We start from the raw sequence: 23,291 nt of genomic DNA, 5'->3' as shown, positions 1-23,291 counted from the left end.
CACACCTGTGTGGACCTCCGAGACTGGCGCATGAGACGGGAGCGAGCTTTTCTCTGGGATTCCGACTCCTCATCCCGCACAGGCATCTGGTAGGACCTGAGGGAAGGGTCCCAACCTCAGGGAGGGCCCTGGGGACCCGGTCCCATTCCGTGGCTGACACCCTCCGCGGGAGGCAAGTTCTATGGGAGGGACTCCAACTCCCAGCAGACCCGGGGCCAGCCCTCCCGCAGGAGCCCACCCAGAGCCCCGGGACTCCGGCGTGACACAGTCTCCACTGGCTGGGGCAGCAGCTTCCTGCCCTGGCCTCTCACCTCCGTCGGTCCCGGGAGTCCGCTGGGGGCGCTGTGGAGGCTGCGGGGACGTTTGGCTTCGCTGGGGATTCAGGCTCCGGAATCCTGGAGGGAGGCGAGGAGTTCTCCAAGCAAGGAGGCGGTTTGGTGACCTCAGACCTGCATCGATTCATTCATTCAACAAACATTACCCAGGTGCATTGTGTGCCAGCACTGGAGACGCAGCCGTGAACAAAAGACACCAATTATCTGGGCCCCCACGAGTGAAAGACACAAAAGCGACAAGAGCCGCGAGACCAGCGCTCTACCCCACCGGCCAGGAGGGTAAAGGACGCTGGACAGAAGCGGCAGTGCGAGAACTGGGAGCGGAGCGGGAGGCGCACGTGCAGACGGCGCAGAGGTGGCAGCAGGGTGGTCCGTGTGCGCCTCGGGGTGGGGGGATGATGGGGAGAAGGTGACGTTTCAACACAGACTTGAGGGAGGAGCCAGCCGCCAGGAGGAGCACAGCACAGGCTCTGGGGGGGAGCAGGAGGGTACCCAGGGGGGTACACGGTCTCACTCAGGATCATACGGACAGGCTTGGAACCCACATCTGCCGCCTACCCCCGAGGGGCCCAGGCCTTGGGGACTCACAGGGCAGAGGGCTCCGGCAGCTTCCGGGAGGGGGTCGGGGTAATTCTGGCAAGACGGAGCTCCTTGGCCTGTGTGGAGAGGAGGAGGAAGGGGCAGGTCCCTCAACTGGGCAGGGGCCTGGGCCTGGGCCTGGACCCGGCCCAACCCTCACTCACCTGAGTGGAGGTCCCTTCCAGCCAGGAGGAGGAAGCCGAGCGCTGCAGCCCAGCCCCAGGGGCTCCCTCTGGCATCCGCCTTTCCGGGGGACCCAGGGCACCAGAACTCCCCGTCTTCAGGAGGCCAAAGCGCCTGGAGAAGGGGGCCTCTTCAGGCGGCTGGGAGAAGAAGGAGGTCTCAGGGAGAAAGGATCCCTCTTCTCAGACCTCAAGGGTTAGCCCCCAAAGGACTGCAACAAACTACAATTCCCATCAGCCCCTGGGGCAAGCACAACCTAAAAAGCCGGTTGTCCAGGAGGACTCTGGGAACTATAGTCTTCACCCTACCTGCCCCTGCCAGAGGTTCACAGGCTTGATGGAATCCCACCTCCCGGCCCTCCCAGCCTCACAGGACCTCTCAGGGCATCCACTCACCACGGGGCTCTTAGGACTGGGGTGCGGTGGGGAGGAGACACCATTCAGGGTTCTGGGTTCTGCAGGGCGTGGCTCTGTGATGTGGGAACACCGGGTAGGTCACAGAAGATGCCAGCTGCCTCTAGATTCAGAGAACCCGACCCCTCCTCCCTCGGACCCAGGAGTCCAAATTCAGGCTCCTCACCAGTGGGACCTTCTTCCCCCTCATCCTCGTCCTGGATGGGGGGCCCCCCAGCCCCACCAGGCCGGCGCTCCTTGGACAAGTCCTGGAGGGAAATCTTCTCTCGACTGCTCAGACGACACACAGAGCTCCTGTTGGGGAAGGAGAGGGTGCTGGGGTGCAAGCCTGGGGCCTCCAGCCACCCCACCAGCCCCAGACTCCTCCCTCCCTATACCTTCTGTGTTTGCTGCTAGAGGGCGCTTGGGGCTCCTGGCCGCGGCTCTGGGAAGCTTCTTTTTGGTTGCGAAGCTGCAAGGAGGGAAGGAGGCTGCAGGGGAGGGGTGGAGCACACGTCCCCCACAGCAACACCACCATGAACAGCTGTCAGGAGCTCAATGCCCAGGCGGGCACCGAGGGCTCGTGGAAGCGCTTGCTGGTTTTCCTACAGATGGCGGCACACCTCAGAGAGAGGAGGTGCCCTGTGTCCAGCAGGCGCCTGCAGCTGCCACGTGCAGGCACTGCCGTCTCGTCCTCACGGCCCCCACCCATGAGAAGCCTCCAGTCTCATCCCCAGAGGGGTCCTTCTAGCTCCTAGGGGGGACCTGCTCAGACCTCACGCCAACCCCTCAGCACACCCAGGGCACTGGTGGGCCCTCAGCTGCCCCGGCTTCTGCCGCCGGCACTCGCCTCCTCCTTCCCCACACAGTTCACCACCGTCTCCACACCTTCCCCACACAGTTCACCACCGTCTTCACACCTTCCCCCCACAGTTCACCACCGTCTTCACACCTTCCCCACACAGTTCACCATCTTCACACTTTCCCCACACAGTTCACCATCTTCACACCTTCCCCACACAGTTCAACACCGTCTTCACACCTTCCCCACACAGTTCACCACCGTCTTCACACCTTCCCCACACAGTTCACCACCGTCTTCACACCTTCCCCACACAGTTCACCACCATCTTCACACCTTCCCCACAGTTCACCACCATCTTCACACCTTCCCCACACAGTTCACCACCATCTTCACACCTTCCCCACACAGTTCACCACTATCTTCACACCTTTGGGTCTCTGCATGTGGTGCCCAGGAGTACTGGGAGGGCCCTTCATTCCTGCCCTTCTAGCAAACTCTTAGTGCTGTAGTACTCACGTCTTCTAGAAACTGTCCCCAGATGCTCCCAGGTTGGGCTCCCCTCGTATCTGGGCCACCTAAGCTGACCCTGCCCCACCCATTAAACCCCCCTTGGCCATATCACCCTCAAGGCAAAAGTCACCCTCCTCCTCACCTGGCACTCATGGTCCTCCTGGGTTTGCCCTGCCTTACACTCCCCTCCCTGGGCACCTCAGGGCACCCACACTTGCCCCCAGACTGTGTGAGACCTTCTTCTCCTACATCCATCAGCCTCCACCTTGCTCCTGCCAACCTTTCAAAAGAGAAAGCTGTCTCCACTCCCCTGCCTACGCACCAGAAGCCCTAGGCCTAGCCTCGGGAGCTTCCTGTCACCCCACAGAGCTCACTGAATGCTGGCATGGCTCTAGTGCTGTCCAGTGGCACATACTCCCCTGAGCTCCTGACAGCACAATCCACATGTCACGCATGACCCCTCATACAGGTGCGCACCATACCATTCCCATTTGACAGATGAGGAAACTGAGGCCTGGAGAGGAAAGTGGTTGGCTGGGACTCACGGCAGATCCATGGCAGAGCCAGGATTCCAACTCAGGCATTCTGGCCAGGGCTCACGCCCTTCACTCCTTCATTCTCAGTTTTCCCAGCAAGGCTGCCCCAGGGATGGCTGGGAGACACCCTGCGAGTGACCAGCCCAGCCTAAGTCTAGGACAGTCCTGCACATGGCTGCTGCCAAGGGCCACCCTGAGGTGATGAGGTGCCCTGAGCTGGAGTGTCAGACAACCCTGTCCAGATTCTTCTGCTGCCTCCCCACCAGGCAGGTAGGAAGCTCTGCAGCCCCATCTCTATCCTGCCCTGGCTGGGGGTCTCTCCTGAGGCTGGGGCTGGAACTGGGTCACCAAGAGGGAAAGAGCAGGTCGCTGGGGTGGTAGGTGTCAGAAGTCGCGGGGGGTACCCCCTCTGCACCATCCTCTGAGGAGTTGAGGGGACATGGGGAGTCTGGGACAAGCCCCTCAGCCCTGACACTCACGTCCTCCTGTTTCCGGGCCAGTTCCTCCAACAGGCTCAGCACTTCCTCATCAGCCAGGTCACAGGGCCGCTGCCCCTGGGTCGGGGGAGGAGCAGGAGCAGACAATGAAGGAGGCGCTGGGTCCTCCCCGCGCCCTGCCCCCCACCAGCCGGGGCACTGGCCCTCACCGCGTGGGTCAGCGAGTCCATGCCCCCGCCATGCTCAGCCAGCAGGCGGCAGGCATCCTCCACGCCCCAGTGTGCTGCCGCGTGCAGGGGAGTCCAGCCGTCCCCGTCCCGGAGCTCTGGGTCGTAGCCAGCCTGAAGGAGCAACCTGGGGGCCAGGGAGTCTCAGGGTCAGAGGCCAAGGCAAGGCCCTGGGCCGGGGGCTGATTTCGGCCAGCAGTGCGGTAACTGAGGTCCCAGGCCACGAGACTAAAATGCCCCTGGACAGGCTGGTAAAGAGCCACTGCCCAGCATCCCTGGCCACAAGAGGCCCCTCTGCACCAGGCCTTGTCCCTCCCCCTGGACCAGCAGCTACATGTTAAACCCTGGCCCTGCAGGTGGCCTCTGGAACCTGCTCCTGGTGCCGGCAGGGGGTCACCCTGGCTGTGGGATTCCAAGGTGACGGCAGTGGGGTGTAAGGAGGCAGCCCCAGAGGATGCAGGTGCAGGACCCTGTGCCAGCCCCCACGCCTGTCAGAAGGATTGGACCCCAAAGGGCTGTCTCAGAGCAGTAGTGTTCTAGGACCTGGGCTGGCTTAAAGCAGTGACTCCCAACCAGGGCAATGCTGTCCCCCAGGGGAGACCCGGCAGGTCTGCAGACATCTTTGTTGTCATAACCTGGGGCAGGGGTTAGTGGCATCGGCTGGGTGGAGGCCAGGGAGGCGGCTCCACACCCAGCAGCGCTCAGCAGCAGCCCCATAAGGAGAATGATCTGCCCCAAAATGTGGCTAGCGGCCAGGTTGAGAAATCCTCACTCAAGACAATTTTCTGCCAGAAAACAATAACCACCTGAAACCATTCAATTTGAGAGCAAAGGCAGGGTTCCAAGTCCATGGGCACTCTCCAAGCTCAGCTTAGGGCAGGACGTGTCTATTTTTGGAGAACTGGAATGAGTTTCTGTGTCAATGAGGAAGAGCTTCGCAAAGTGGGAACAGATGGACAGCCTGGGTTATTCTACAAAGAAGCCTTATAAGCACAAGTCCCTCTATCTGGCCCCATCCACCTCGCCCCTCACCTTTCCCACGCTTTGCCCAGAGCTCACCCAGCTGTGCTGGGCCCCCCGCTATTTCCCCAAGCGCCCGCCCGCCACAGGCCTTTGCACTTGCTGCTCTCAGTCGGAGAGTGTTCTGTGCCCTGCAGCATCTCACGCTGAGCCCCTTTTTGGCAGTCACCACCCCTTCACCCCCATGTCTCCTGACCCCAAAGCCCCTCCTCATCACACTTGTCTTCTCCCATCACCCTGTTTATATCTTAAGCCAGCAGTTCTCAACTGGGACAATGCGCCCCCCAGGGGACATTTGGCCACGTCCAGAGACATTTTTAGTTCTCACAACCAGGGATGCTCCCGACGTCCCATAGGCAGAGGCCAGAGAGGCTGCCCCACATCCTGTGATGCACAGGACAGCCCCGCAGCAAAGAGCGATCAGTCCAAAATGTCTGTCTCCCCACGAGGTATGAGCCGCACATAGGCCCAGATCTTTCTTGTTTACCCAGTTCCTTGGCAACTAACAGACTGCCTGGCACACAGCAGGGGTTCAGAAAATAAGCACCGAATCAGTATCATCAAACAAACATATACCTGCACTCTGCAACAAATGTTTTTGTTTTGTTTTGAGACAGCGTCTCACACTGTTGCCCAGGCTGTAGTGCAGTGGCACGATCTCCACTCACTGCAATCTCTGCCTCCGGGGTTCATGCCGTTCTCCTGCCTCAGCCTTCCAAGTAGCTGGGACTATAGGCGCCCACCACCATGCCCAGCTAATTTTTTGTATTTTTAATAGAGACGGGGTTTCACTGTGTTAGCCAGGCTGATCTTGAACTCCTGACCTCATGATCTGCCTGCATCAACCTCCTAAAGTGCTGGGATTACAGGCGTGAGCCACCATGCCCAGCCTGCAACAGATCTTTGATGAGAATGCTGGTTACATTCTTTTAAAAATGCAGTCAGGCTGGGCGCAGTGGCTCATGCCTGTAATTCCAGTACTTTCGGAGGCTGAGGTGGGAGGATCACTTGAGGTCAGGAGTTCAAGACCATCTTGGCCAACTTGGCAAAACCTGTTTCTACTACAAACAAAAAATTAGCCTGGCAGGGTGGCACACACCTGTAATCACAGCTATTCAGGAGGTTGAGGCAGGAGAAGTGCTTGAACCCAGGGGGCAGAGGTTGCAGTGAGCTGAGATCGAGCCATTGCACTCCAACATGCATGACAGAGTGAAACTCCGTCTCAAAATAAAATAAAATAAATGGCCGTGCTCGGTGGCTCACGCCTGTAATCCCAGCACTTTGGGAGGCCGAGGTGGGCAGATCACAAGGTCAGGAGATCGAGACCATCCTGGCTAACACGGTGAAACCCCGTCTCTACTAAAATACAAAAAAATTAGCCGGGCGTGGTGGCGGGCGCCTGTAGTCCCAGCTACTCGGGAGGCTGAGGCAGGAGAATGGCGTGAACCTGAGAGGCGGAGCTTGCAGTGAGTGGAGATCGTGCCACTGCACTCCAGCCTGGGTGACAGAGCGAGACTCCATCTCTAAATAAATAAATAAATAAATAAATAAATAAATAAATGTAGTCAATAGATCTGAGTGTAAACATGTACCCTTACAAAGGAGCAGTAATGAAATTACAGTCAGTGAATATTTCTAAGTCCAAAGTGCTTCAGTTCTATGGCAGAGAATGAATGAGGTTGCCCACGAATATGGACTCTACCTCTCACTTTACTAACAGTACCCACACAGGCCCCCCGGCCGGACACAGGTCACCTGGCCGGACACAGGCCACCCAGCTGAAGACAAATCTCCAACGGTCCCTTGCAGCGAGGAGTGGTCATGTGACTAGGGTCTGGCAAATGGGGTGTTAGCATTAAGTGGTGCATGGCACTTGCAGACTGCTCTCTGGAAAGGAATGGGTGTTTGCTCCTTTGCCCCCTCTCTTCCTGCTGGCTGGGATGCAGATGCAGTGGAGGAGATGCAGCCGCCTCCAGGATTCAGGGGTGGAAGCCATGGGAGGAAAACGACATGGCCTGTAGGCCTGGGCACATCACCAGGCCCAACCATTCAGTTTCCAGTCCCCCTTGTCGAAAGGATCAGCTCAGGGATGTACCCAGTCAGCAACAGAGCTGGGACTTGGGCCAGATACGGAGGTCCAGGAGCTCTACTTCAGCAGCAGGTGCTAAGCAGAAGGGACAGTGGTCTGGAGCTGTTCAAGTCATCTTATGTACCTCACTGAGAAAACCTGACTAAAAACTGTCAACGTAGAGGTGAGCAGAGAGAGGGAGGAATTCATGTTAACTTCATTTTTATACTAAATAATAAAGTATAAGTCATGAAAGAGAGAAGAGGGAACTGAAAAAAGAATGAGGAGCCTGAGGATGAGAACTGGAACCAACAACTTTAATAGAAATGGGAAAGGCATCCAAATAGGAACAAAATAAGACCCAAGACTGAGGTGAGGATGACAGAAAGGGAATATGCACCATAACAATTTAAACTCTACATGCACCTTGGTTGGGTGCAGTGGCTCACGCCTGTAACCCCAGCACTTTGGGAGGCTGAGGCAGGCAGATCACCTGAGGTCAGGAGTTCAAGACCAACCTAGCCAACATGGAGAAACCCCATCTCTACTGAAAATACGAAAGTGAGCCAAGTGTGGTGGCTTACTCTCACAGTCACAGCTACTGGGGAGGCTGAGGCAAGAGAACTGCTTGAACCCAAGAGGCAGAGGTTGCAGTGAGCTATGATCACACCACTGCACTCCAACCTAGGTGACAGACAGCCAGACTCCATCTCAAAAACAAAAATAGGCCGGGCGCGGTGGCTCAAGCCTGTAATCCCAGCGCTTTGGGAGGCCGAGGCGGGCGGATCATGAGGTCAGGAGATCGAGACCATCCTGGCTAACACAGTGAAACCCCGTCTCTACTAAAAAAATACAAGAAACTAGCCGGGCGAGGTGGCGGGCGCCTGTAGTCCCAGCTACTCGGGAGGCTGAGGCAGGAGAATGGCGTGAACCCGGGAGGCGGAGCTTGCAGTGAGCTGAGATCCGGCCACCGCACTCCAGCCTAGGTGACAAAGCGAGACTCCGTCTCAAAAAAAAACAAAAAACAAACAAACAAAAAAAAAACTATATATGTACCAAATAATCTAGTCTTAAAATATATACAAATTGTAACTGACAGAACTATAAGAAGAAACAAAGTCCATAACCATAGCAAGAATGTAAATGCACCTCTCATAGTAACCGACAGAATAAGCCGTGGGGGAATATCACTGCAGATAAAGCAGCACTACCAATAAAACAGCAGGATTACAAGGTGACCTAGTAACTGACAGAGAACACTGGACTGGACGACTCCATTCTTTTCCAACTTACATATACTGGGGTATATGAGGCAAAACAATACATTTCAAAAGCCAGAATCATATAGAACCCATTCTCTGACCACAATGCAATTAAGCCAGGAAAACAGTAACAAAATGATGAATAGAGAAGTCCTATGTATTTTGAAATTAGGCCAAGCACAGTGGCTCACACCTGTAAATCCAGCACTTTGGGAGGCTGAGGTAGGTAGATCACTTGAGCCCAGGAGTTTGAGACAAGCCTGGACAACATGGTGAAACCCTGTCTCTACAAAAACTAGCGGGGCATGGTGGTGCGCGCCTATAGTCCCCACTATTCAGGAGGCTGAGGTAGGAGGATCACCTGAGTCTGGGGAGTTTGAGGCTGCAGTGAGCCACGATTGCGCCACTGCACTCCAGCCTGGGCGATATAGCAAGACCCTGTCTCAAAATAAATAAATAATAAAAGATTAAAACTTGGGAAATATTTTACACGGAATGACAATTAAAAAAAGACCGCACATCAAAACTTGTGGGTACAGCTAAAGGCTGTTATTTAGAGGGAAATGCACAGTCTTCGGTACATACATTTAAAAAGAAAGGGAAAGGACAGGATTCACAGGAAGGTGCAAGACAGCAAGACGGAACACACCGGCCCAACTCACCTCATCACCTCAATGTAGCCCTTGGCAGCAGCCACGTGCAGGGCAGAGGCACCTGTGCGGGGGTGCCGGGCCTCTGGCATGGCGCCCCCATTCAGCCAGCACCTTGTGTCATGAAGTAGCAATTCCTCCTCCGCCCGCTTGGCTGCCTCCACGTCCACACCTAGGAGGATAAGAGGCACGAGGTAGGACTCACATCCCATGACCTGGAATACCGAGGGTTATGCACTGGGCTGGCCAGGGTTCGGCCCTGTGACGTGCCCAGAGCTCTCCCCGCTGCTCCCCTCTGAGACGGGGGAGCCCTAGACTAGCCCAGTTGTTTCCCGACTGTGCTCCATGCAGCCGTGTGTCCCACTCAGGGTCTCTGAGTCAGCGCTAAGCACTGGGAAAATCGAGATCACAGGCCTTTCCCCATTTCAACCAGAAATTCACCTTACTTTTATTATTTTTAATATAAAACCATGGCCGGGTGCAGTGGCTCACACCTGTCATCCCAGCAACTTTAACAGGCCGAGGCAGGTGGATCACGAGCTCAGAACTTCAAGACCAGCCTGGCCAACATAGTGAAACCCCATCTCTACTAAAATTACAAAAAAGAAAAAAATGTAGCCAGGTGTGGTGGAGGGCGCCTGTAGTCGCAGCTACTTGGGAGGCTGAGGCAGGAGAATCGCCTGAACCCAGGAGTCAGAGGTTGCAGTGAGCCAAGATCACACCACTGCACTCCAGCCTGGGCGACACAGCAAGACTCTAAAAAAAAAATATATATATACACACACACACACACACAATCTCCTATATATATACACACTATACATATATTTCCTATATACATAACATATATATATAAAAACCTGAAGTTTACTGAGCAAATCCAGTGCTCAATTACATCTAACTTTTCCTGTCATCCCCAATATAATTTTTTTTTTTTTTTTTTTTTGGAGCCAGTGTCTTACTCTGTCACTCAGGCTGGAGTGCAGTGGCACAATCTCACTGCAACTTCCACCTCTGAGATTCAAGACATCCTCCTGCCTCAGCCTCCCAAGTAACTGGGATTACAGGCATAAATCACCATGCTGAGCTAATTTTGGTATTTTTAGAAGAGACAAGGTTTCAACACATTGGGCAGGCTGGTCTCGAACTCCTGACCTCAGGTGATCTGCCCGCCTTGGTCTCCCAAAGTGTTGGGATTACAGGCATCAGCTGTTGTGCCGCCCCCCAATATAATCTTAATCCAGCATCTTCATACATTTTATCACCATTACCACTTTTCTCATGAGGAGAATAAACCAAGCAAAAAGCCACTAAATGAAGAACTTGTGCCATTAGTGCAACAGCTCCTTTCCTACCCAGGTGTTCCACCCGTTTGCAAACATGCGACCACCTATAGCAATCTGGGAAAAGCACGCTTCCCAACTAGTCAAGTTCATGTAATCCAATTGTTGTACTGTATTATAGACGTAAAAGGCAAGTAATGACCTAAAATTAAATATAAGTTGATTTTGGATCAAAACAGGTACCCTTGTTGAGGCTGAAATCCTATCTACTGACAGCCTCTGAGGATACTTATTCTTTTGCATGCTATAAACTCTCTCTTTTTTTTGGAGACAGGGTCTCACTGCAACCTCTGCCTACCGAGTTTAAGTGATTCTCCTGCCTCAGCTTCCCAAGTAGCTGGGATTACAGGCGCCTGCCACCATGCCCAGCTAATTTTTGTATTTCTAGCAGAAACAGCGTTTCATCATGTCGGTCAGGCTGGTCTCAAACTCCTGACCTCAGGTGATCCACCTGCCTCAGTCTCCCAAAGTGCTAGGATTACAGGCGTGAGCCCCTATATCCAGTCTTTTTTTTTTTTTTTTCCAAAGAATAAATAGAGATGGAGTCTCAATATGTTGCCCAGGCTGGTCTCAATCTCCTGGGCTCAACCAATTCTCTGACTTCGGCCTCCTGAAGTGCTGGGATCATAGCGTGAGCCACTGTGTCTGGCCAAACATTTTTTTTTTAAACAGTCAGGGCCTCACTCTGTCACCCAGGGTGGAGTGCAGTGGCGTAATCACAGCTCACTGCAGCCTCGATCTGCTGGGTTCAAGACATCCTCCCACTTTAGCCTCCCAAGTAGCTAGAACTACAGGCACATGCCACTACGCCTGGCCAGTTATTTTTATTTTATTTATTTATTTTTTTTTTAGACGGAGTCTCGCTCTGTTGCCCAGGCTGGAGTGCAGTGGCTGGACCTCAGCTCACTGCAAGCTCCGCCTCCCGGGTTTACGCCATTCTCCTGCCTCAGCCTCCTGAGTAGCTGGGACTACAGGCACCCGCCATCTCGCCCGGCTAGTTTTTTTTTTTGTATTTTAGTAGAGACGGGGTTTCACCGTGTTAGCCAGGATGGTCTCGATCTCCTGACCTCGTGATCCGCCCGTCTCGGCCTCCCAAAGTGCTGAGATTACAGGCGTGAGCCACCACGCCCGGCAGTTACTTTTATTTTTTATAGAGATGAGGGAGGTAGGGGTCTCCTGATTTTGGCCAGGCTGGTCGCAAGCTCCTGCCCTTAAGCAGCTCTTTCTTGTGTTGTTTTGTTTTGAGGCGGAGTCTCTCTGTCCCCCGCCCCCGGCTGGAGTGCAGTGGCACCATCTTGACTCACTGCAGCTTCTGCCTCCTGGGTTCAAGCGATTCTCCTGCCTCAGTGTCTTGAGTAGCTGGGACTACAGGCACCGCCACCACGCCCAGCTAATTTATTTTTGTATTTTTAGTAGAGATGGAGGTTCACCACGTTGGTCTTGAAGAACTCCTGATTTCGTGATCCGCCCACCTCGGCCTCCCAAAGTGCTGGGATTACAGGCGTGAGCCACCGCATCTGATCCCCCCTTTTTTTTGGAAACAGGATCTCACACTGTCAACCAGGCTGGAGTGCAGTGGTGCAATTATGGCTCACTGAAGCCTCAACTTCCCAGGCTCAAGGGATCCTCCTGCCTCGGCCTCCCAAAGTGCTGGGATTATAGGCGTGAGCCACCGAGCCTGGCTGTGTCATTTCTGTAAAGGAGTCGCCAATGGTTCAATCCTATTATAGCCGAATGGGTCTCAATTCAGGGATGGGGGGGGGGTGACTGGCTTTTTACTCAATCACGGTCAGCGCCCTCTGCATGTCTGCTGCACATCCTCTGCGATTTGCTTTTTGTGCTCAACATATTGCTGAGATCTGTCTGTGGCTGTAGACAGAGCCCTTGACCAGGGTCAGCAAGGTATAGCTTGTGGGTGCTGACCACCTGTTGTGTTTTATCTTTTCCTGTGGTGGCGGTGGTAAAATAGACAACATAAAATTTATCAACTTCCCTGTTTTAAAGTGTACAATTCAGTGACATTTAGGATACCTCCAATATTGTGCAACCATCACCACTATCTACTTCCTGAGCTTTTTCATGATCCCTGACGAATACTATATCCAAGAAGTCACTCCCAGCCAGGCACCACGGCTCATGCCTGTAATCCCAGCACTTTGGGAGGCCAAGATGGGAGATCACTTGAGCCCACTAGTCTGAGAACAGCCTGGGCAACACAGGGAGACCCTGTCTCTAGAAAAATAAAATTAGCTGGGCGTGGTGGTGCACACCTATGGTCTCAGCTACTTGGGAGGCTGAGGTGGGAGGATCACTTGGGCCCAGGAGGTCAAGGCTGCAGTAAGCCATTATCACTCCACTGCAATCCAGCCTGGGAGGCAGAATGAGATCCTGTCTTTAAAAAAAAAGTCACTTCTCAGACCTCCCTCCCCCCAGCCCCTTGCACCCAGCAATCTGTCTGTCTCCATGGATTTGCCTATTCTGAAAGGCAATTTTTGTCAATAAAAGTGGAACGGGACACAGTCACTCCCATTCACTCATACACCGTCCCTGGCAGTGTCCCTCCACAGCACTGGTGGAACAGTGGTGCCAGGGACGGTGTGTCCTGCAACACCTCAAACATTCACTGTCTACCCTTTATAGAGAAAGTTTGCTGACCCCTGCTTAGATCACTCATTTAGTTTAGTGATTGATCCATTCTCTCTTTAGTGTGGGCTCCAACCTCTTACTACTGCACACAATACTATGATGAACTTTTGTCCATGGGCGGGGAGGCCTCTCTCAGGTTGCCCAGGAGTGGAACTGCTAGAACAAGGCAAAGATGGGGTCTTCGGCTATCATCGATGCCGATCAACCAGTTCCCAAAGTAGCTGTAATCATCGCCTTTCCCACCAGGCAGAAATCAGCTCCCATGTCCGCCCTTGTCAGCACTTGGAGCTAACCAATGGTCAGTTCCGCCTGCCTCCAAGTGTAGCGCCCCCTCTTCCAGCTGACTCGGATGTTGGGATTCCAAGTGAGTTGGCTTCAAATGCTTCAAAAACATGTCTCATTCCTGCCAGTTCCATGCCCCTGTGCAAAGTGGCCAGGGACAGTCCCTTTTGCGTAGGACATGGTGCTCTGTGTGTCCCTGCAGCACAGCTGCCGCTTGGGCCTACAAAAATCCATTCTCCCTTCCCCTGTGACCTCATCTTGACTTTCCTCACCCACACTTTGCCCCACATGGTTTCAATGTGACTGGGCCCATAGCCTGGCTCCCGGGTGGGCACATCACCAGGACTTCCTGTCACCTTTGCAACACTGGTGGGCTCAGGAGCTGTCATCTGACCGAGGTGGCCCCGTGAGCATCACGCACTGGGAAAGGGATGCTGTGTTTTGGCTGTGATATGGGCCTGCAGTTAGGACCCACACTGATTGCCTTATGGAGAGAACCTGCCTAAGAGTGAAGCCAGCACGGAGTGCAGCATAGTGACGGAGAGATGTTCTGGACTTCACTTGTGCCCCTGGATCAAACTATGCCTGAAGTCCATAGAACTCATGGACTTCAGCTACATAAGGCCATAGATTGCCTTAAAAAAAAATATATACGTATATATATATGACCAGGCATGGTGGCTCATGCCTGTAATCCCAGCACTTTGGGAGGCCAAGGCGGGAGGATCACCTGAGGTCGGGAGTTCAAAACCAAACTGGCCAACATGGTGAAACCCCATCTCTACTAAAAATACAAAAATTAGCTGGTCGTGGTGGCGGGTGCCTGTAATCCCAGTTTCTTGGAAGGCTGAGGCAGGAGATTCACTGGAACCTGGAAGGCAGAGGTTGCAGCGAGCCAAGACCATGCCACTGCACTCCAGCCTGGGCAACAAGAATGAAACTCCATCTCGGGGGGAAAAAATGTGGTAAAATACACATGATACGAAAAATTTACCATCTTCTTCTTCTTCTTCTTCTTTTTTTTTTTTTTTTTTGAGACGTGGAGTCTTGCTCTGTTGCCCAGGCTGGAGTGCAGTGGTGGGATCTCAGCTCAATGCAACCTCCACCTCCCGGGTTCAAGCGATTTTCCTGCCTCAGCCTCCCAAGTAGCTGGGACTACAGGTGCACACCACTATGCCTGGCTAACTTTTGTATTATTAGTAGAGACGGGGTTTCACCATGTTGGCCAGACTGGTCTCAAACTCCTGAGCTCAGGTGATCCGCCCACCTCGGCCTCCCAAAGTGCTGGGATTACAGGTGTGAGCCACCGCGCCCGGCCTAAAATTTACCATCTTAACCCCAGTTCAGGGGCATGAAGTAGTCACAATTGGTTGTTGTGCAACCAATCTCCAGAATTTTTTCATCTTGCAAAATTAAAATCGTGTACCCTAGGTCAGGGACAATGGCTAACACCTGTAATCCCAGCACTTTGGGAGGCCAAGGTGGGTGGATCACTTGAGCTCAAGAGTTCCAGACCAGCCTGGGCAATGTGGTGAAACCCCATCTCTACAAAAAATACAAAAATCATTAAAAAAAAAAAAAAATGTGTACCCACTAAACTACTCCCTATTCTCCCCACTCCTCCCAGTTCCGGGCTACAGCCATTCTACTGCCTGTCTCTATTATTTTGACTATTCTGAATACCTCACAGATGTGGAATCATACAGTAATTGTCCTTCTGTGACTGGCTTATTTTCACTTTTCACTTAGCAAAACATCCTCAAGATTCATCTATGTTGTGTTTTTTTGTTTTTTGTTTTTTGTTTTGAGACAGTTTCCTCCTGTTGCCTAGGCTAGAGCACAGTGGTGCAATCTTGGCTTACCGCAGTCTCCACCTCCCGGGTTCAAGCAATTCTCCTGCCTCAGCCTCCTGAGTAGCTGAGATTACAGGGATGTGCCACTATGCCCGGCTAATTTTCTATTTTTAGTAGAGACAGGGTTTCTCCATGTTGGTCAGGGTGGTCTCCAACTCCCGACCTCAGGTGATCCACCCGCCTCAGCCTCCCAAAGTGTTGGGATTGAGACTGAATCATATCCCACTGCATGGATGCACCGCATGTTGATTTTCCATTCATTCAATGATGGGCGCTAGGTTGCTCCTACCTCTGCGCTATTGTGAATGATGCTATGAACATGGGTACATAACCTGCCTTTTTTATTTCAGTTGAGACAGGGTCTCGCCTGTCCCCCAGGCTGGAGTGGCAGTGGTTCACTGCATCTTCCACCTCCCAGGTTCAAGCAGTCTTCTCATCTCAGCCTACTGAGTAGCTGGGAGCACAAGCGCATTCCCACGCCTGGCTAATGTGTTTTGTTTTACAGAGACGAGTTCTCACTAGGTTTCCCAGTCTAGTCTCAAACTCCTGGGCTCAAGAGATCCTCCTGTCTTGGCCTCCCAAAGTGCTGGGATTACAGGTCTGAACCACTGCTCCAGGCCTTGAATGGCCTTTTCTGGCCTGAGCCAGGCGGAATGGGTTTTGGTTCTTGCTAAGACTCATGCCCGATTCAGCCTGAGTCGATTGGGCCAGAGGCCTTCGTGGTGTTGAAGGGAACAGTAGTTCCAGGCCACGGCTGACTGGCTGAGCAGATCACGTGCTCTCACTAAACCCCAGACCCAGAGAGAGGAAAACAGCAAGTAAGCCAGGGAAAAGCGAAGGGGATGGCCGCACCTGTGGCTGGTCTGTCTGCTATCCCAGCCCTGCCTGTGAGTGGCTGCCAGAGCCACACTATGGCCAGCACCAGTCTGGATGCCAGCACCTCGGGGAATTCTGCATCATGTTGGCATGTCCTGCAGGGTGCGCAAAAGCCTCCGCCTTCCTTAGAGCTGGGGTGCAGCCTGTGACCCAGGTCCTGCGCACTGAAGCCCCTCTGAGGCTCCTGTATGGAGCTGGGTGTCACGAGGTGTCACAGGCAGAGGCTTTGTGATGTGGGGCAGCAGAGCCCCACCCTGAGCAGCGCAGCTGAGGGTCTTTCCCGTGGCACCAGTGGCCTTCGCTCCCAGCTGATCCTACAAGCCAATAGCCCCCACCAATGTATCCCTTCCAGGCTTCTCCTCACCCCATGGGAGGGAAAAAGCATGGCCCCCTCTGAGAAGCTGATGCAAGTTATGAGCAATTTCTGCAGGAAAATACAATGTCAGAAAGTTCACGGACCCCCTGGAGGCCTTTCCCGGCCTCCCTGAGGTCCGAGGGAGGAGGAGGACTGATTCAGACAGAGGGAGCCTAAATCACCCAGATCTGGATCCCTAGCTGGGCCCTGAACCAGAGCAGGAGAGGCGACAAAGAATCTCAAAGAGAAACACAGGCAACAGTGTGGCATCAAGGTTAGTGCAGTGGGTAACAGTGTAGCATCGAAGTTAACACAGTGTGTAACAGTGTGGCATCAAGGTTAGTGCAGTGGGTAACAGTGTAGCATCGAAGTTAACACAGTGTGTAACAGTGTGGCATCAAGGTTAGTGCTGTGGTGTGTAATAGTGTAGCATCAAACTTAACACAGTGTGTAAACAGTGTAGCATTCAAGCGTTTGTGCAGTGGCGTAACAGTGTAGCATCTGAAGCTTAACACAGTGTGCTAACAGGTGGTCCTCAAGGTTAGTGAAGGTGGCGTAACAGTGTAGCATTGAGTGTAACACAGGTGTGTAACAGTGTTGCATCAAGGTTAGCCTGCTCGTGATGTGTAGCATCAACTTACACAGTGTGTAACAGTGTAGCCATCAAGCGTTACGTGCAGTGGGGTAACAGCTGTAGCATCGAAGCTTTAACACAGTGTGTAACAGCTGTGGCATCAAGCGTTAGTGCCGGTGGGAACAGTGTAGCATCGAGTTTAACACAGTGTTAACACGTGGCATCAAGGTTAGTTGCCGGTGGCAGTAACAGTGTGCAATCGAAGTTAACAACAGTGTGTAACAGTGTGCGCATCAAGTTAGTGCAGTGGCGTAACAGTGTAGCATTGGAGTTTAACACTGTGTAACAGTGCGCCATCAAGGTTAGTGCAGTGGGTAACAGTGCTAGCATCGAGTTAACACTGTGTAACAGTGTGGCCATCAAGGGTTAGTGCCAGCTGGGCAACAGTGTTAGCATCAAAGTTAACATAGCCATGTAACAGTGTAAGCATCAAGGTTAGTGCCCAGTGGGCTAATAGTGTAGCATCGAAGTTAAACACAGCATGTAACAGCTGTAGACAATCAAGGTTATGCCATTGTGGTAACAGTTAGCATCGAGTTAAACAGCGGCTAACAGTGTGCCATCAAGGTTAGTGCAGTGGCGTAATAGTGTAGCATCAAAGTTAACACCTGCCTAACAGTGTAGCATCAAGGTTACGTGCAGGTGGGTTAATAGTGTAGCCATCGAAGTTAACACAGCGTGGTAACAGGCCTGGCATCAAGGCTTAGTGCCGCCAGTGGGTATAGTGTAGCATTCGAGTTAACACATGCTTAGCATCAACGGTTAGCTGCCAGGGGTAATAGTGTAGCATCGAAGTTTTAACACAGCGTTAACAGTGTTGCTCAAAGGTTAGTGCAGGGGTTACAGTGTAGTCATCGAAGTTTAAACACAGCGTGTAAACAGTGTGTCATCAAGATTAGTGCAGTGATACATGTGTGCTATCGGAGGTTAACACAGCGTATATATGTGTGCATCAAGGTTAGTGCAGTGGGTAACAGTGTAGCACGAAGTTAATCACAGCATGTAACAGTGTGCATCACAGGTTAGATGCAGTGGAAAGTGTAGCATCGAAGTTAACACAGCGTGTAACAGGTGGCATCCAAGTGTTAGTGCAGTGGTAACAGTGTAGCATGCGAAGTTAACACAGCGTGTAACAGTGTGCATCGAAGGTTAGTGCAGGTAACAGTGTAGCAGCGAGTTAACACAGGTTAACAGTGTGGATCAAGGTTAGTGCAGTGTGGTAACAGTGTAGCATCGAGTTAACACAGCGCTGTAACAGTGTGGGCATCAAGTTAGTGCAGTGGGTAACAGTGTAGACGAAGTTAACACCGTGTGTAACATTGTGGCATCAAGGTTAGTGCAGTGGGTAATATGTAGACATGAGTTAACACAGTGTGTAACAGTGTGGCATCAAGTTAGTGCAGTGGGTAATAGTGTAGGGGCATCGAAGTTAACACAGCGTGTAACAGTGTAGCATCAAGGTCAACGCAGGGGGTAAAGTGTTGCATCCCTACTGTGGTTCTGCAGGAGGTTTTCCTTGTGGCAGGAGATACCTGCTGTGCATCAGGGGAAGATTTACAATGTCTGCAACACAGTCTCAAAATGGCCAGGCTCACGCCTGTAATCCCAGCACTTTGGGAGGCCGAGGCCGGCAGATCGCCTGAGGTCAGGAGTTCCAGACCAGTCTGGTCAACATGGTGAAACCTCATCTCTACTAAAAATGCAAAATTAGCTGGGCATGGTGGCACATGCCTGTAATCTCAGCCACCCAGAAGCTGAGGCAGGAGAATCGCTTGAACCTGGGGGACAGAGGTTGCAGTGAGCCGAAATCATGCCATCATGCCATTGCACTCCAGCCTGGGCAAAAAGTGAAACTCCATTTCAAAAAAAAAAAAAAAAAAAAAAAAAAACGCTCAGGAATGGAAAGGCAGGGATGGGAAGGAAGAAAGGAAGGGAGATTTGGAGGGAAAAAAGAGGAGGAGGAAGCACAGGAAAAAACGTGTTTATGTCTTTACCTGGGAAGAGATCGCAAGGGAGGGACAGAAAGAGGGAACACAAATGTATCAAAAAGTTAAAAACTCATGATTCTATACCGTATGATTCCCTCTATGTGACGCGTACAGAACAGCAAATCTACAGAGACAGAAGGCAGACAGGGCTGCATGAGGGCGGGGTGCATGGTTGGGGGTGATGGCTAAGGGGTTGCAGGGTTTCGGTGGGCGATGATGAAAATGTTCTATGATCAATGTGGTCACGAATGCCCAACCCTGTGAATATACTAAAAAGCACTGAAGTGTGCACTTCGGGTGAATTGTAGGGTATGTGAATTACATCTCAAAAAGCTGTCTAAAAAAAAACACACACAAATACTGGTGACACTTAGTGAAAGTCATATGGGTAGTCACATGCTATTGTTCCAACTTTTCTGTAAATTTCAAGCTTTCCCAAAGTAAAAAGTTAGGGGGAGAGAGGAGAAAGAATCCAGGTCCAGGGCTGATTTGACCCACTCCCCATTTCAACCAAAGAAGGGCTCCCGAACCTCAGATCTCCGCCGTCACGTGTCTCACTAGCTACTCCTCCTGTGTGGCTCTTGTGGTCCCCTAAACCCCCCCGAATCCCATCCTTTTTCAGCCTGGCCAGCGGCCCTGTAAGGACAGCCACGTCAGAAGTCTGGGAGGCTGCCGGTATCTCGTTTCCTCGTGAGGCTTCCTTTCCTTCCACACGGTCCCCCGGAACCTGCAGGGAACCATGCGCACACCCTTCCACCCAAACCCAGCCAGACCCTGACAACCACCCCATGCGGCGGTGCCGGTGGTCCTGTTTTAGGCAATCAGGGAAGCGAGCTGCAGGGACATGCCTGGAGTCGCCAGTCACAGGCAGAGCGGGGAGGTGTGAGCCCAGGACTTTAGAAGCCACACTGGGGACCCAGGGATCCTGTGTGGCCATCACACACCTGCTAGAAGCAACAGCCCTTCTCTAGAAAAATGAACCTGGCCAGACACAGTTTCAGGGACTCCTGGACCCCATATGAAGGCTCCTGGGGTACCATGAGTCTCAGAGGACAGGGAGACCAGTCCCTGACAACCCAAGCATGCCCCTACTCCCCCCCGAGTAAACGCATCCCCTCCCAGAAAGACCCGTGGCAGGGCTCCAGCAATCCTACCTAATGCACTCCTGGGTGAGTCCCTCCACCCACCCACCCCGTCCTGGCATTTCAGTCTCCTTAGCTACTCCAGGAGTGAAATCACAATCCCAGTTGGTAGGGGTTTGAGTTCTTATCCTGTGCCTCTGCTGGGCTCCAAGCAATCCTGGAGGCAGGCCTCCATGCCCCCATTTCACAGGTGAGAAAACTGAGGCACACAGAAAAACAATCCTAGCAAGCAGGGTCAGCCTCGGTGCCCAGGCCGCCTCTAAAGCTCTCAGCCTGGAGACCATAGGTGAGGAGGTGTCCCCCACCCCACACACAGCACACCAGAGCCCACCTCGGCGGGCGATCTCCGCCTTCAGCAGCCCCTCCATAGGGTCCGACTCGGCCAGGTCCAGGGGCAGGTCCCCGTCACTGTTGACGGCGGCGATGTTGGCCCCATGGCTCAGGAGGTACCTGGGGGGTGGGGGTTGGTCAGGGCTGAGGGTCCAGGCCCCCACCGCGACCAGGTCCTGCCCAGCCTTCCCTTGCCTCACCTGGCGATGTCTAGGTAGCCGCAGGAGGCGGCCACGTGCAGGGGCGTCCAGCCCTCGTTGTCCGCCTGGTTCACGGTGGCACCTTGCTCTACCAAGAAGCGCACCACCTCCAGGTTCTCATCAATGCAGGCCTGGGGGTGGGAAACAGCCGTCAGCCGCACCTCCCCCAGCCACGGTGTCCCAGCAAGGCAGGACTCCAGAGGCAGCCACGAAAACAGATCCAGGGACACGGTGCCAGGGCAGTGGGGAAAACGACCCCAACAGCCTCTGGCCTCCAGCTGTTTAAGATACCCCTGATTGATCAATAGTCAGGTCAGCCAAGCCTTCAGCGCTCAGTGGAAACCACAAAAGGACTCCTGGCTACCTGCAAACAGGAAGTGAACGGGGAAGGGAGGGGGCTTCTCATCCGGGTGCGGGAACCCCACATGGTACTTGTTAGACACAGAAACCCCCCTCACCACCCGCAGGTGGCGCTTCCAGCGCTCCGACTAGGGAAGCGGTTCCGGCCCCTCCTCCTTCAGAGCCAGGAGTCCTGGCCCCCAGCCCCTCCTGCCGTAAACTCAGCCAGGTCCTCCCAAGGGTCGAGCCTGGAAACCACCCCAGCAGACACTGTGCAGGAGCGAAGCCGTGGGCCCAGGGCTGTGCAGGGTGGGGGAAGGACGCCCTGTGCCGGGACAGACTCAGGGGCCTGGGCAGGACTCCCAGATGGGTGACACAGCTGCACACCTGTGTGCCCGGGCCCCAGGCTGTCACACTCCAGTTCACTGAGGCCTCCTCTGCACGGGGCACTGCAGCCAGGGACTTACACGGGCCAATGTTTCTCATTCTTCCCTTAGGAGTCCAAAACTGGGGGAACAAAAGCCGAAGTCCAGGGGGTTGGGGGAGAAACCTGCCCCAGGCCTTGTGGACACTGGATGGGCCCTGGGACCTGAACTGGAGCTGAGGGAGGAGTGAAGCTAAACTCCTAGATCCACGGGATAAATTACCCCCTAAGTCCCTCACCTCTCCAAAGCTGCCCATCTGGAGAAGCGGGGAGGGAGCTAGGAGGGCCAAGAGCATGAGGTCATGGAAACTCGGGCTGTGAAGGGGGCCGCACGTGCCCTGGGAACGGGATGAACTCGACTCGTTTATTTCCATCCAGTTGTCATGGCAATGGGGGAGGGGGGCAAGGAGAGCGATGGGCCTTTCCCTTTCAAGGACCTGCCCAGTACAGGCATCCCTGTGAAAGATGCCTGAGGCCTGGGCACCAGGGACTCCGAAGTCCAGGCCCAGCCCCTCCCCATTTAACCCAGGAGGCCAGGCCCATCCCCTCCCCCACTCAACCCAGGAGGCCAGGCCCCAGCCTTTCCGTCCTCAGATGCAGAAGCCCAGGCCCCCAGCCTCTCCCCATTCAGACCCAGGAGTCCAGGCCCAGCACCCCCTCCCTCAGACCCAGGAGTCCAGGCCCAGCCCCTCCTCCCACAGACCCAGGAGTCCAGACCCCCAGCCCCTCCTCCCTCAAACCCAGGAGCCCGGGCTCCAGCCCCTCCTCCCTCAGACCCAAGAGTCCAGGCCCAGCCCCTCCTCCCTCAGACCCAGGAGTCCAGACCCCCAGCCCCTCCTCCCTCAAACCCAGGAGCCCCGGCTCCAGCCCCTCCTCCCTCAGACCCAGGAGCCCAGGCCCCCAGTTCTTCTCTGTTCAGCCCTAAGAATCCTGGCTCCCAGCCCCTCCTACTCTAGCCCCCAACCCCCTAGCCACTAAGGCAGTTGGAGGGCAGGAATGAGGGGAGTGTACCAGCCTCACCAAGTGGCTGATAAACCCACGTGGGGTACCCTAAGAACTCGGAAACTGCCATAGCAGGGGGCTGATGCTTGGGGACCTGCCTCAAGAAGGATGTAGGAGAAACACAGCCCCAGGTGGAGAAACTGGCCGGGACTCAAGAGTCACCCAGAGACAGTGACCCCGTCCTTGTTTTCATAGGACTTAGGGTTTCAGCGCTAAAACCAGGCTGTTCTGGGCAAACGGCATAAGCTGGTCACCCCACACCCAGACCTGACCCACACCCAGCTCCCTTGCTTGCTGGCCACGTAACCTGAGAAGGGAATCCCCTCCTCTCTGAACCCCAGCCCACCCCAATACTCCAGGCCTCCTGGGATACCCCGAAGAGTGAGTTTGCCAAGTAGTCACCCCACAGTGGGAGGAGAATCCACCTGAAAGCCAGCCTGGTGGACTGGGCCGGGGCGACCTCTCGCTGGGTCCAGGCCAACTAGGTGGCCTGGGGCCTCTGGGGGATCCAGGGAAGAGGGCTCAGTCTGAAGAGCAGAGCCAGGAACCCCTATAGGGAAAGTGCAGGAGAGCCAGGGGCATGGGATGGTGGACGAGGAAGGGGGCAGGGATGCCTGAGCGCCTCTCCTGGGCTTGCCAAGGACACAAACCCAGAGGCCCAGAGCAGGGCCTTAGGGAAGAGGGACCCCGCTCTGGGCGGAGGAATATGTCCCAGATAGCACTGGGGCCTCTTGAAGGAAAGAAGGATGGAGAAAGAGAAAGGGGGTAGAGGCAGCCACGACCTGGTGAACACCTAGGACGAACCATTCTCACAAAGGGAGTTTTCCACACGGACACGCCCCCCTCACCACAGCCCGGCCAGGCCGGGGGGGG

The 23,291-nt window shown here is 54.0% G+C and overlaps 1 protein-coding gene across 4 annotated transcripts in view; it reads right to left on the bottom strand.

Moving 5' to 3' along the window:
- PPP1R12C (protein phosphatase 1 regulatory subunit 12C) overlaps positions 1-23,291 on the bottom strand; it is a 30,992-nt gene that overhangs the window by 3,448 nt on the left and 4,253 nt on the right. For 2 of the 4 annotated variants that reach the window (XM_017892552.1, XM_017892553.1), the window contains exons 1-13: positions 21,380-21,600; positions 20,654-20,784; positions 20,455-20,573; positions 9,017-9,176; positions 3,987-4,131; positions 3,820-3,894; positions 1,888-1,961; positions 1,677-1,804; positions 1,493-1,566; positions 1,079-1,237; positions 924-991; positions 312-449; positions 6-96 (exon numbers count right to left, since the gene is read on the bottom strand). In XM_017892552.1, the coding sequence (XP_017748041.1) occupies positions 6-96; positions 312-449; positions 924-991; positions 1,079-1,237; positions 1,493-1,566; positions 1,677-1,804; positions 1,888-1,961; positions 3,820-3,894; positions 3,987-4,131; positions 9,017-9,176; positions 20,455-20,573; positions 20,654-20,784; positions 21,380-21,478 (1,461 nt within the window). In that variant the 5' untranslated portion in view covers positions 21,479-21,600. Of the gene's footprint in view, positions 1-5; positions 97-311; positions 450-923; positions 992-1,078; positions 1,238-1,492; positions 1,567-1,676; positions 1,805-1,887; positions 1,962-3,819; positions 3,895-3,986; positions 4,132-9,016; positions 9,177-20,454; positions 20,574-20,653; positions 20,785-21,379; positions 21,601-23,291 lie in introns of those variants that run through there. The other 2 variants (XM_017892554.1, XM_017892555.1) reach the window with 1 other exon arrangement.

Source organism: Rhinopithecus bieti, unplaced genomic scaffold (assembly GCF_001698545.2).
Source record: "Rhinopithecus bieti isolate Rb0 unplaced genomic scaffold, ASM169854v2 scaffold_22436, whole genome shotgun sequence".
Taxonomy (NCBI): domain Eukaryota; kingdom Metazoa; phylum Chordata; class Mammalia; order Primates; family Cercopithecidae; genus Rhinopithecus; species Rhinopithecus bieti.
This window is presented reverse-complemented; position numbering and strand designations above follow the sequence as displayed.